The sequence below is a fragment of the Miniopterus natalensis genome, chromosome 1, assembly GCF_054644295.1.
Source record: "Miniopterus natalensis isolate mMinNat1 chromosome 1, mMinNat1.hap1, whole genome shotgun sequence".
Lineage (NCBI taxonomy): Eukaryota > Metazoa > Chordata > Mammalia > Chiroptera > Miniopteridae > Miniopterus > Miniopterus natalensis.
In genome coordinates this window covers 174,448,584-174,461,908 of record NC_142081.1, presented here as the reverse complement: position 1 = coordinate 174,461,908, position 13,325 = coordinate 174,448,584, and the positions used below count along the sequence as shown (strand labels likewise).

The 13,325-nt window shown below is 53.8% G+C and overlaps 2 protein-coding genes across 2 annotated transcripts; both read left to right on the top strand.

The window, feature by feature from the left end:
• The first annotated feature begins 1,630 nt into the window (after positions 1-1,630).
• SLC10A4 (solute carrier family 10 member 4) lies at positions 1,631-7,457 on the top strand. The gene is made up of 3 exons (XM_087816802.1): positions 1,631-2,238; positions 2,873-3,083; positions 6,392-7,457. Exons 1-3 carry the CDS (start codon positions 1,646-1,648, stop codon positions 6,902-6,904), a joined length of 1,317 nt encoding a protein of 438 aa, XP_087672928.1. The 5' UTR covers positions 1,631-1,645; the 3' UTR covers positions 6,905-7,457.
• A 799-nt stretch (positions 7,458-8,256) lies between these two features.
• On the top strand, positions 8,257-12,251 carry ZAR1 (zygote arrest 1). Its single transcript, XM_087816801.1, has 4 exons — positions 8,257-9,141; positions 10,501-10,593; positions 10,673-10,747; positions 12,108-12,251. The coding sequence occupies exons 1-4, from the start codon at positions 8,257-8,259 to the stop codon at positions 12,249-12,251; spliced, it is 1,197 nt and encodes a 398-aa protein (XP_087672927.1).
• Positions 12,252-13,325: the final 1,074 nt, after the last annotated feature.

Here is a 13,325-nt window from a genome sequence, read left to right as displayed (position 1 = left end):
TCCCGACGGCGGCTTATCTCACCCTGTGGCTGGGCAGTGCCCCCTCCTTGTCCCCGTGTCTCTCCCTGGATATGCTCACGTACAAAAGTGGCATGGGTAGCTTGTTTCATTGTATATCTGAATGTGCTTCTTTGGCTTACGTAAGCCCAGATGAAAACTTATTTTGGTTGTTTTCTTGGGCTTCGTGTTTTGGAAAAGCATGAGGCATGTTATTTTCCTGAATGCTTGCAGAAGCACTTACTTCCCTCATAGAAATTATGGTTTAATGAGAAGAAATCAATTATTGGTGATTAAGAATGCAATATGTCGTGAATTTAGTCTTATTTTTCATATTCTCTGACATTTTCAGGAGATTTGGGGTGGAGAAAATATAAACACCGGGGCTTAGTCCACCATTGAGAAATGGGAGTCGCCCAGTCTCCTCTGGTCACAGGCCGAGGTAGGAACAAGTCCCCAAGAGGAAAAACTCGCTCTAGGATCTTAGCTCCACACAGGAACCCCGGATCCTGGGCTTTCACAGCTCTACTGGCCACGACCTTGTGGTCCTTCCGGACAGCCGGGGCCTGTCAGGCGGCTTTCTCTGGCGGGTATGTAGGTGGATGCATCCAGTGGAGTCTCCATTCCCAAGCACTCAGGATTTGATTTGTTTGGGGAATAACACCTGTCTGAAGCAGAGACTCTATCCACTTTATTTCTCTAAATCCTAACGCCAGAGCTGTACTCATAAATCCATGGCCACTGACATATCCTCTCCCCGTCTGCCAATAATTTACAGAGCACACATTTTCCCACAGAGCCTTTTCTAAGCCAAGCTCCTCGCCGCACTCCGATGGCCGTCACTCCTCAGGCGCAGTCAGGCCCCTGTGGGTTTGGGGGCGAGGCACAGGCTTCCCCGGGCCTCAGACCCCTCGTATGCAAGAGTCGCCCCGCGGCCTCTCTCCCGGGGCTCTGCTCCCAGAACCAAATGAAATCATGCGCTCGCATTTGCATGGACCTGGCTCAAAGCCGCCAGGTTGATTACTTTAGGTCTGAACATAAAAACCTTATTTAAAAAGCTGTCTGCAGATTAAAGCCCGATAGGGAGCGTGTCTTCCCACCAGGGACGCGCTCACCCAGTCGGGCCGCCCCTGGGGTGCGGGGTGCGGGGTGCGGGGTGCGGGCCGTCTGCGGGCTTGTGCGCGCCCCTCGCGCGTCGTGCCTGCGTCTCCAGATTTCATTACCGAAGAGGCCGAGCGCATCGGGAGCCCGGTCGGCAGCCGGCCGGCCTTTCCTCCTGGTCCTTTGTCAGGCCTTTGTTCCGCCCCTGGCTACACTCTCACGGAGCCACTTACGGGAGATTAAAAGGAGGGGACTCGGCGCGAGGCGGGGCCAGCGGGGCGCGGCGGCGATTGGGCTCCCCCTCGGGGCCGCGCTCTCTTAAGTGCCAGCCCGCGGGCGTGTCGGCCGAGCCGCGGCCGAGCCAAGACCCACCCGCCGCACCCGACGCCGCGGAAACGCCAGCGGCGCGCAGCCCAGGCTTGGAGACGGACGGACGGACGGACGGTTGGCGGCGACCGCAGGACCGAGGGAGGCGCGCGCGCGGCGGGAGGAGCAGGAATCCGCAGCGCGGGCAGGAGCCGGCCCGCAGCCTCCCGACGGCCGCGCCATGAGCGACGGCAACGCCGCCGCGCTCTTCACCGCGGCCGCCCCGCAGCCGGACAACTACACGCTGCTGCCCAACGCCAGCGGCCCGAGCCCCGGCCCCGACTTCGCGGCCGCGGCCGCCTCCAGCCCCGGCCCCAGCGCCGGGCTCAGCCTCGGGCCGGGTCCCGGCGTCAGTTTCAGCCCCGGCCCGGCTCTGACTCCGGAGCCCACGACCAGCGGCTCCGCGGGCGGCGCGGTCAGCGTGGGCGCCTCCCTGTTCCCTCGGCCCTGGGCCCCCCACGAGCCCCCGTTCTGGGACACGCCGCTGAGCCACGGGCTGAACGTGCTCGTGGGCGCCGCCCTGTGCGTCACGATGCTGGGCCTGGGCTGCACCGTGGACGTGAACCGCTTCGGGGCGCACGTGCGGCGGCCCGTGGGCGCGCTGCTGGCCGCGCTCTGCCAGTTCGGCCTCCTGCCGCTGCTGGCCTTCCTGCTGGCGCTCGTCTTCGCGCTGGACGAGGTGGCCGCCGTGGCCGTGCTCCTGTGCGGCTGCTGCCCCGGCGGGAACCTCTCCAACCTCATGTCCCTGCTGGTGGACGGCGACATGAACCTCAGGTACGGAGCTGCGTCCCTCGGGCGTCCTCCTGGTCCCCACCGACCGCGTCCCCAGGCGAGGGCTCAGGGCGGGGCGGGGGAGGGGAGGCGCGGGCGCGGCCCGGCCGGGACCCGGACCAACCCAGACTGGCTGCGGCGCGAAGGCCACGGGCTTGCCCCAGGCCCCCCGCCCCCCGAGGGCTGGGCTGTCGCTGCGGGTCTCCGGCCCCTGGGAGACAGAGAGCTGGGGAGCCTGAAGCCGGGGCGGGTGGTCCCGCCAGGAGTCGTCTCCAGGGCACCGGCGCTGAGTTCAGCCCAACAAGTAGTTCAGCAGCTTTGCCGTGTCTAACGGGGTGTACTGAAGGCTTACAAAAGAAAAAAATGTCCCTCGCCCCCAAAATCATCGGGGCGGTCACCACCTTCATAGGCTCTACAAAGCCTGGGGGGCAGTGCCCGGGGCACTGGTTTTGTTTGTTTTTCCTGCCTGGGGTCGTGTTTCGGTTGAACTTGTTCGTGCAGCTCTCTTGGCACTCGCCTGGGATGAAGCAGGTGCTCCCCAGACCTCAGGCTGGGAATCGCAGCCCCCCTTTCCTCTCTACCCCGGTGCAAGATAGAGGGGTGCCCACGCGGCTCGTGCGCCTTCCCGTTTCTGCAGCATCATCATGACCATCTCCTCCACGCTCCTGGCCCTCGTCCTGATGCCCCTGTGCCTGTGGATCTACAGCCGGGCCTGGATCAACACCCCCCTGGTGCAGCTGCTGCCCCTGGGGGCGGTCACCCTGACCCTCTGCAGCACTCTCATCCCCATCGGGCTGGGCGTCTTCATCCGCTACAGGTACAGCCGGGTGGCCGGCTACATCGTCAAGGTAAGGCCGCTCTCCTTTCCCGGCCCCCCACGCCGCCGGGCCTTGGTCGGAGCCCTGGCTGCAATGCTGGGACGCGTGGAAAGGCGTAAGGAAGGAAGGGATTTGGCAGTCCTTGCACGGATACACTTAAAATTTTTTTTTTAGCCCTGGCTGGTTTGGCTCAGTGGGTAAAGTGTAGATCCTGAGGCTGGAGGATCCCTGGTCCGATTCCGGCCAAGGGCAGAACCTTGGATGCAGGCTTGCCGGAGGCAACCAACCCGTGTCTCTCTCTCTCCCTTCCAATCTCTCTGAAAATGCAATGGAAAAAATAGTCTTGGTGAGGGTTAAAACAATTTTTTAAAATATGTTTTTATTGATTTCAGAGAGGGAGAGATAGAAACATCAGTGAGAGTCATTGACCAGCTGCCTCCTGCACGCCCTCTGTTGGGGATTGATCGGAAACCAGGCATGTGCCCTGACCTGGAATCCAGCTGTGACCGCCTGGGTCTTAGGCCGACACTCAACCACTGAGCCACGCTGGCTGGGTGTGGATACACTTTTTTAAGAAAAGTTTATGCCACAAAGATAACTTTCACCTTTTCAAATTTCAAAAATTATAGCTTAATCAAGACACAGATCAATTAAAAACAGCACAAGAGAACTCAATACTCATAGGAGGAAACATCATGTGGGAAATGGATGGCAGTGCATAAAATGGAAACATTTTCCATTAACAACTCATGTACTACAAAACAAGCAGGTGAAATAAAATTATTTTAATGGAATTTGGACAGTGTTTTAGAAATTCATTACTCTATTTTTTAAAGGCGGAACTCTGATTCTGAGGAACTCTATGGACGGTTGCTTTAAAATGTTTTATTAATTTTCTAAAAATAAGTTGATACTTATAAGAACAAAAGTAATTTAAAAATTACATCATGGCAATATAATAGAATGCACAAAATATAAACTTTAAAGCACAAAATAAAATTAGGCCATGGATATATAATGCAGACTATATTGCCATTGCTAACTTTTATTAACACAAAAAACAGAGGGTTCTTTTCTGTACATATACCGAGCCTTGAGTAAGAGGAATTGTGGTCTATACTGTATTTTGAATGTAATAAATATATATGTACATGTAAATATACATATAATTTTTATATTCTTAATATATCAGTAGACAACCTGGAGATACATTAAGAACATATTAAGCTTAATAACTGAGCTAATGCTATTGATGTGATGATATTTACTATAAAACCTTAGGATTCTAAGAGAAAGTCAATCAAATAAGTTATTTCTGTGCTAAAACAGATAAATATATTTAAATAATACACACGTCAGTAAGATTGGCTAACTTTGAGTTTAAGCTGAATTTATCCCCACTCCTTAACCAGCACACTCATAGGATGTGCTTTATAACATTTTTATACCTTTGCAAACACTTTAAAATGGGCATTGATTGTCAGTGCTCACGCAAATGATTTAAAATAGTGCAAAGGAAACTTTGGAGCCAGTTTTTCCACAATGAAAATCCAGATTTTCTGATAAAGCTTTAGATGTGGGCACACTTTGAAACTTAATATAAGAAAAGTTGTGGTTTTTTTAAAACATATCTTTATTGATTTCAGAGAGAGGAAGGGAGAGGGAGAGAGACAGAAACATCAATGATGAGAGGGTCGTCATTGATCGGCTGCCTCCTGCATGCCCAGACTGGGAATCGAGCCCGCAACCCGGGCATGTGCCCCGACTGGGAATCGAACCTCGATCTCCTAGGATCCTAGGTCGATGCTCAACCCCTGAGCCATGCCCGGCCGGCCAATATAAGTTTGGATTTTTAAGTTTGTCTTCTGCTGATTGTACATTGGTAGCATGAGTACCTTATATAATAAATATTCAGCATCCTCTAGGGTAGACTTTTTAACCAGCCCAGACAAATTTTAACTAATTTTTGAAAAAGTCTAAAGTACTATATATGCCAATCCCACACCCCCTGAAGGGGCTTCCTCCCAGATGCCCAGGGACAGGAAACAGCACTTTACCTGCTCTCCTGGATCTTAGTCTCCCTCACAAACACTCCAGCCCCATTTACAGAAACCACCTAATGCCCAACCTGAAGAACTAGGAGAGGAATTTTTAGGTTCCTACCTTGCTATTTACACAGTCTGTCTTACTTAAATGAGTGAAATGTACCAGTCAAGATGACACAATGTTTTATTATTTATTTATTTAATCCTTACCCTAGAATACTTTTTCCATTGATTTTTAGAGAGTGGAAGGGAGAGAGGGAGGGAAGGGAGAGAGACATCAATTGGCTGCCTCCCAAACTCACCCCCTTATTGGGGCCAGGGGTCAAACCTGCAACCCAGGTACATGCCCTTGACCGGGAATCGAACCTGAGACCCTTCGGTGGGCAGGCTGCCGCTCTAACCACTTAACCACACTGGCCAGGGCGATGACACAGTGTTTTATGCAGTTATTTTATATTGAAAATCCATCTACTATAATAATCCGAAAGCATCGCTAGAGACTTACAGGTGGGAGGTTTCCATGAATAGATAGATGAAAAGGGGGAAAGGCAAAACTTCAACGAATGCCTCACATCTTATATTTACCTCTTCCCCTCTTAAGTGATCCTAGAGTCAGTAATTGCTTTGATATTGCTAACAATTGTTAAAGTATTTTGAAGGTGAAAAATATCACACACTTGGTTTCGTACATTTTAATAGCCTGTTATCCCAGGTGTAAAACCAGAACTGATTTCTCATGGAAAACATGAGGTCCTGTTCAGGGAGAGTAATGTCCATTTGTACACTCTATTCATCAGGTCATACCTGGTGTATTGGGCTCATTTCTAACTGCTGTTAATCAGAGGCATATTCACAAATTCAACGTGTGCTTGGAACAGTCACTACTCCAAAATGGAGCTATGCAATGGAGGCTGAAAGCCTGGGGACAGAGCCTGGGGAAGAGTAGCTTCCCCATATAACTGTTTTGTAAACTTTTGAAGGCTGTTTGCAGGAGGAGTAGCTGGTCTATGTTGTTCCTGAGGGCCTGTCCACGACAGTGGCTTGCAGTTATAGAAGGCAAATTGTCACTAGACATAAGGACCAGCCTCCAGACAATCAGAGCTGTGCCACGTGGGTTGGAGGCCTCCTGATGAGGTGATCTGCCCATCCCAGAAATACTCTGCCAAAGACTTGATGGCAAAGATCTCCACTCTGTGTGGGAGGTCAGAGTTGATGGGTCTCTTCTTCCAAGAGCCTGAATTCCTCTTAACTATCCTATTTTTGATGACTTCATTATCCATTTTCTATTACTAGGTTTCCCTGTGGTCTCTGCTAGTGACGCTGGTGGTCCTTTTCATAATGACCGGCACTATGTTAGGACCTGAACTGCTGGCAAGTATTCCTGCAACTGTTTACATAGTAGCGATTTTTATGCCTTTAGCAGGCTACGCCTCAGGCTACGGCTTAGCTACTCTCTTCCATCTCCCACCCAACTGCAAGAGGACTGTGTGCCTGGAAACGGGCAGCCAGAATGTGCAGCTCTGCACTGCCATTCTCAAACTGGCCTTTCCACCACGGCTCATAGGAAGCATGTACATGTTCCCCTTGCTCTATGCCCTTTTCCAGTCTGCAGAAGCAGGGATTTTTGTGCTAATATATAAAATGTATGGAAGTGAAATATTGCACAAGCAAGATCCTCTAGATGAAGATGAAGACACAGATATTTCTTATAAGAAACTAAAAGAAGAGGAAATGGCAGACACGTCCTATGGCACAGTGAGAGCAGATAACTTAATTATGATGGAAACCACTCAGACTTCTCTCTGAACAAGGAGATGCACAGGAGCATCCATATTACTTCATATTTATAGTCTGTGGCAGTGTATATGGTTTACATAAAGGATACAATTGGTTCACAGTAACATACTTGTAACAATTCTGATCTTCCCATTGTAAGGTTGCCTTGGTATATTAACCAAGCGTTTTCACAAATTACAAGTCAATGCTGTATTATAACTTGCACCTGAGACTGCTCAAGTGACACCTGTACAAGTTAAATGTGCTGTTTATCTTTATTAACCAATTTCTATGACTGTTTCAGAGATATAAACTTAGAAAATAGGGTTTTGGAAATGTAGAATTTTGGTGCACTATCTTATATGAGTAACAAGCTATATTTGTAAAGCATAATTGAGTTTAATGTAATTGTTGTTAAAAAAAAAAAAAAGTGTGCTAGCTCAACTTATGAATACTTGACAATGTTAAAATTTGACCTGTATTTAGAAAACCCCCCAAACAGGTCAATTAAACAATGAAATATAGTATTTTAGTGTCAAACCTGTTTCAAGTCAGAAAAAAGAATACATTAATGCATTTGATTACTTGATCTGGAATCTGTTGGTGATGAACAGAACCTTTTTCTGGTGGACAAAGCATTTTCTTTTCGATTGGGGCCTGACTCGGCCTTCTGCATGTATGTGAACATACCCCTCCCAAATCAACTTATCTTCTGGAGGGATGATTAGATCAGGAAATGTGCAGAACTACTCTACAGCCCAGACCAGTCCTGAGTACCGCGTGGGGCCCGAGCGCGCCCGGAGGCCCGAGTGGGGGGCGAGTGGGGGCCGGGAGCACGTGCTCCAGGGGAGACAGTGAGCCTGGGTGCGGACCCCCGGCGCTTTCCCGGTACTTACTGCAAGGCTTCGGCGGTGGACTTCTGGGAGCTGCGCTGAGAGAATGGAATAACCTGCAACCCGAGTCATAGGTAACCCCACCGGAGCAGGTCCCCAAACCTTCGAATATTTGCTCACTAGCCGGAGGCACCAGCCTCGCCCGAGCTTCCCGGGCGGTGCAGACGCGGGGGACAATCAGGGCCTGGGGACCACCTGGCTCCGCCAGCGCAGGTGATGGTTCTCTCCTCGGCCAGGTCACCTACAAGTCAGTTCGTGCGTCGCGAAGGCGGCCTCTTTCCAGAACACCCTCAGGGCACTTGTGCGGACCTGCGGGTATGGAGACGCGCACGCACCGCGGGGTCAGGCAGCAGCCCTCCCGGCGGGGACCCGGCGACCCGGCCGCGGCGGGGAGGCGGCGGGGAGGCTGCGGGCGGGGCGGGGTCCGGGCCGCCCCCGCAGCGCCGCCTATTTAGGGCCCCGCGGCGGGCGGCGGCTGGGGCTGCGCCCATGGCTTCCCTGGGGGACGAGGCGCTGGACGGCTACATGTTCCCCGCGTGCGCCGCCTACCCGTACCCGCACCTCTACCCTCCCGCCGCCCGGGGCAAGGGCTTGGGGGGCGGCTGGCGGCCCCGCGGCGGGGACTGCCCCCCCGCGCCCCCCGCGCTCTCGGCCGCGGCCCCCTCGGCCTTCCCGGGCTGCGGGCAGCTGGCGGCCGCCGAGCACTTCGACAGCTACCAGCGCACGCAGCTCATGGCCCTGCTGTCGCAGGTGAGCGCGGGCCCGCGGCCCCGCAGGGCCGGCAGCCGGGACGCGGCCGTGCAGGTGAACCCGCGCCGCGACGCGTCGGTGCAGTGCGCGCTCGGGCGGCGCACGCTCCCGCGCCGGCCCCGCGCCCCCGCGCCCCCGGCCGGCCCCGCGCCCCCGGGCCCCGAGCGCGGCAGCCCCCCCGGCGGCGGCCCGCGGCTCGTGCGCTTCCCGCGCACCGTCGCGCTGTACTCGCCCGTGGCCTCCCGGCGCCTCGCCACCTTCTTGGGGGGAGCCGAGGCCGCGGCGGGCGAGCGGCCCCCGGGTGCAGAGCGCGCGCCCCCGCCTCCCAGCCCCCGAGGCCCCGAGCGGGCGGACCGGTCGGCGAGGAGGGCGCCCCCCGGGCCGCAGACCCCGGAGGAGGAGACCGCGGAGGCCGAGGACCCGGCCGCGGTGCGCGCGAGCCGGGAGCAGCCGGCGGCCGGCCCGGGGCTGCCGTCGCGGGAGGCCCGGGGAGACGAGGCGGCCCCGCGGAGCGCGACCCGCAGCCCGGAGCCGCCGCCGCGGGCGCGGGGGGCCCAGGACGCCGAGGGCGAGAGGGCGGCGCCGCGGAGCCCGGAGCCCGGCCGAGCGCGCCCGCGCTTCCAGGTGAGGCCCGGGGCGGGGCGCCGGGGCGCGCCTGTGTGTCTTCCCGCCGCCGCTGGCACCTCGTCGTCCACCCCGCCCCCCCCAGCGGGATTCGTTGTAGCCCGATCCCGGGGGTTGAAAGCACAGCCCCAGGTCCGGCGGGGGAGGCCCCTCTTAACTCCGTCTTCTGGGCGGTTGCTCTGAACTCGGGGCGCGGGCGCGCTGTCCCGCGGGGGCGATCTAGGCGGGCGCTTAGCTGGACGTCGGAAGGTGGGCTTGTTGGCGGGACAGTTGATTCCCAAGGGTTCCGCTCACTTTTCCGAACTTAATGTGGCAAAAACCACACCGGCCAGCTACTAGGGTGCTGGGCAGCGTGCCCCGCACGGCTCTTTGGGGTTTCCAAAGCTGCTGCTGGAAGCGAGAGCTGCAGTGCCCCTTAGCACCTCTCCTCGCTCCTGAAATAGCACCTCCTCTCAGAAGCGGGGGGCCGCTGTGCACCGCAGGCCTGCAGGGCCCGCTCGCACCGGCTGAACCCCAGAGGGCTGGAGCCCGCTGAGCGCAGGTGTCACCCAGGGAAGTGGGAGGCACGGGTAGGTCCTAAGCCGCCAGCAGGCCCCCCGGGCTGCTGAAGCAGGGGGGCAGTGGGAAGGAGCAGCGGTGAGCCAAGAAGTTGTGCACAACCCACGGGCCATCTTAATTCCTAGCCTTCCTGGGCTTCACTTTGCTCGCCTGTGAAACTGCTCTGAGTGCTCTCCCAGCTCCTTTCACTTCTAAAGGCCTAATTCCAAAAACTTGTTTGCAAAACTGGTGTGTCGGTGGCAAGGAAGACAGCTTAAGAACAAGGCACTACTACTACTTTCGTTCGCGTTGCACATGGATTATGGCTTATCCACCACTGGATTCTTAGCTCTGCTGGTTGGTGGAAACAACTAACAGCGTAGAGGACTTGATCTGGGTGAAACGCCTCAGAGGGCTCCAGGGTGCAGTCTGACGCCTTTTCTTCAGCTTAACCACTTTCACGTCTATGTTCTAAAACTGGACTTGATCCTACTGAAAAGGCTCCCTAAAGAACCTCAAGGTGTAGAGAACCCTGGCTGTTTGTTTTTTTCCGTGCCTAAGGGAAAACACCTCAGTAACTTGTCAATAATTAGCTTTATGAACCAAGTTAACCTGGCGTATAAACCTTCTTGGGCCCGTGTTTGCTTACCTGCTTAATTAGGCCATTAGCTCACCTGATTACTAGTAGGGACTAATTCGAACCTGACCCTACTTTTCTCCACCATCTGAATGCAGTTGCCAATTTTAAATATCAAATAGATCCTTCTCAGCTTTTGAAATGATTCAGATGTCACATTGGTTAAACTCTGGTCTTTTGTTCAGTTTTTGGAGCAGAAATACGGCTACTATCACTGTAAGGACTGCAACATCCGCTGGGAAAGTGCCTACGTGTGGTGTGTGCAGGGCACTAACAAGGTAAGAAACACCACGTGACCGGCATCTTTCTGACAGTGTCAGAAGGGTTTCGCTTTAAGTTTTCCCTTTCTCGTCACAGGTTTACTTTAAGCAGTTCTGCAGAACTTGTCAGAAGTCTTACAACCCTTACCGAGTGGAGGCCATCACCTGTCAGGTAAGCCAAATGCTTGCATTTTGTCTGAACTGGGTAGCGGTGGAGGGTTTTGGTGTAGTTTGTTGAGTATTTCCTGAAAGAGGCTAGGTTCCCAGTGACCTCCAGGTTTTGACAACTTCTTGGCAGGAGTTTGGAAACAGGTCCTGGGTGTCAGTTTCCTTCCACCCTTGCCAATCTTGTGGACCCTGCTGACCAGCTATTTTGTGCCAGAACTCGCCTGTCCGGCCGGCTACTTTGGTCAGCAAGGGGTTTAAAATGACTTACATGAGTGTAAGTGCAGGCACGAGTTGCCTCGTGACCAGTCAGCAACATTCGGACACAGAAACACGTGCATACGCCTGACTGGTCTTAGCATCTTGAGAGGGGGCACCTCACTTGCAATATGGAAGAACATTTGCCTCACCTGCTCAGCCTAACGTAAGAGAACGCAAACACACACGGGCGCTGCCTGCTAACGGAGATGGGAGAGGCTGCCGCTGGGCCCCATGCTGCTGCTGAAGCAGCCACCCAGCTTGGTACGCAGTGTAAGCGCGGGATTCACGGTTCAGTCTTGCCTGGGTTTGGGAAGGAGAATGACTTGTTTGAAAATCTGAGTTGTGCAGCTTTTTGGGTGAAGGGGTAACATTGCTTGTATGCTTTATCGGAGCCCTGAGCTCTGCTGAGGGGCTTAGATAACCCGGGAGGAGGGGTGACCCAACTCCCCTATTATCACACGGCGGGTGGGGCCTGGCCTACCCGCTGATTCAGCCTCATCAACGCACTTGGCTCAAGTTGGACGCTGGGAACGTCAGCAGCACAGGGTGGATGGCGTTAGGGTCGGATTCTGGAGTAGGGTGTCTTAATCCCCCCGCTGCGGGCTCAGCGTTGCTGGTTGGCCTCTGCCCAGCTTGAGGTCGCGTGCAGGAGGCTGGGGTGGGGGGACAGGGCCGCTGGTGCCCGGCCCGAGCGCTCGCTTGCTGCTGGGCATTAGGCTCACGCATTAGCTCTCCTTGTTTTGCAGTACTCTTCCTTTTATTTAAAAACACTCTATTTAAAAATACTATTTTTAAACTCCTCTCCCCTGCTTGCTTGTTGTTTACCCTTCAAGTGCAGGAAAAGACTTCTTGTAAGAAAATTGTTTGAAAAGAAATTCCTAATTCCACACTAAAGCCTGTGCACCATGGGACCAGAACAAATGGTGGCACACCCTCTGTTGGTAACCCTGTCGTTGTTGGAAGGGACGCAGACGCAAGACGGGCACAGGGCCTTGCTTAGAGCACCTTCAATGAGTATTCGACTGGACTAGAAAACAAACGTTTCAAGTTCTAGGAAACCACTGAGGCTTTACCTTCTGAATGTGCTTCTCACTTTGATTTTTCAGAGTTGTAAACAGACTAGATGCTCCTGCTCAATAAAACTCCGCCACATTGACCCTAAACGGCCCCATCGTCAGGATCTGTGCGGGAGATGCAAAGGCAAACGCCTCTCCTGCGACAGCACTTTCAGCTTCAAATATATCATTTAGATGTGAAACGCCGGTCCTGCCGACCGTGCGTAGTGGAGACTAGTGAGCTTTTTGCATGCCCCTCTCCTTTCTGCCTCTCCCCCGTCATGAAAGGCTGTTTTTCACAAGCCTTTAAATAAAAGATTGCAAAACAATTGCAGACAATCTTGTTCTTTAAAATAAAAGTTTAGGAGCGCTTGTCCTGTGCTAACAGTCTGGGCCTGTCACTTTAATCATATTCGTTCATTGCATAGGGGAGCAGCCAGGCTCTGAGGCGTATTAGTAGCTTGAAAAAAACTTAGGGGCTCAGATGTGAGGGTTACTGCTTATGTGGGTCTGTAGGGCTGAAGCAAGCTTGTAAGCAAGTAGGAATTGAGAGGCCCGCTAACCGTGAAGCAAGCGTGCTCTGAAGGTGGAGGCAGAGCCATCCTCGAGTGTGGGGGAGTGTGGGGGAGCCCAGCGGCTGGCTGGCTGTGGGTGGGCCTTCAGTGCATCCTGGCCACGAGTCCAGTAGGTAAACTCCTGGGGTGGCGGGGAGGGGCATGCTGTGAACGAAACTGAGTATTTAATCACAATCTCACAGCTGGGGCTTGGAACAGGGTTGCCAAGGGCAGCTTCTTTAAGATGTTAAATTTCATTAAATGGACTTCAGGTGGAACTCTTTAAAACTAGGCCTCCTAAGTGTACTTAAAGATTTTTGAGTTGACAAAGACAGCTTTAGCCTTTGTTTTCACTGACTTGCAGTTCTGTAACTGGAAAGTGTTTTCGCCACCTACCCTAAGGATTCCCTTCTAACTCTGCACCTAATAGCGAGTCCCAAAACACAGGCCCTATTCTCAGCTCTCCTGGGGGCTGGGGGTGGGAAGGGGGGTGACACTTCAGCTGGAGCCTCGGGATTCTAATGAAAACAGAGTTAAGGGCTATTAGTGGTTATCGAAAGCACAGAATAGGAACCAGGTGCTTTATGCCTTTCCAACCAGCCTGTTTAAGTTAATCCTTGCCACCTTAGAGGGGTCATACAAGTAGCCTGTTAACATCTTGGATGCCTGTGTGTAGACGAACATAAGGAATAAAAACCTAAACCGAGTTTGCGGT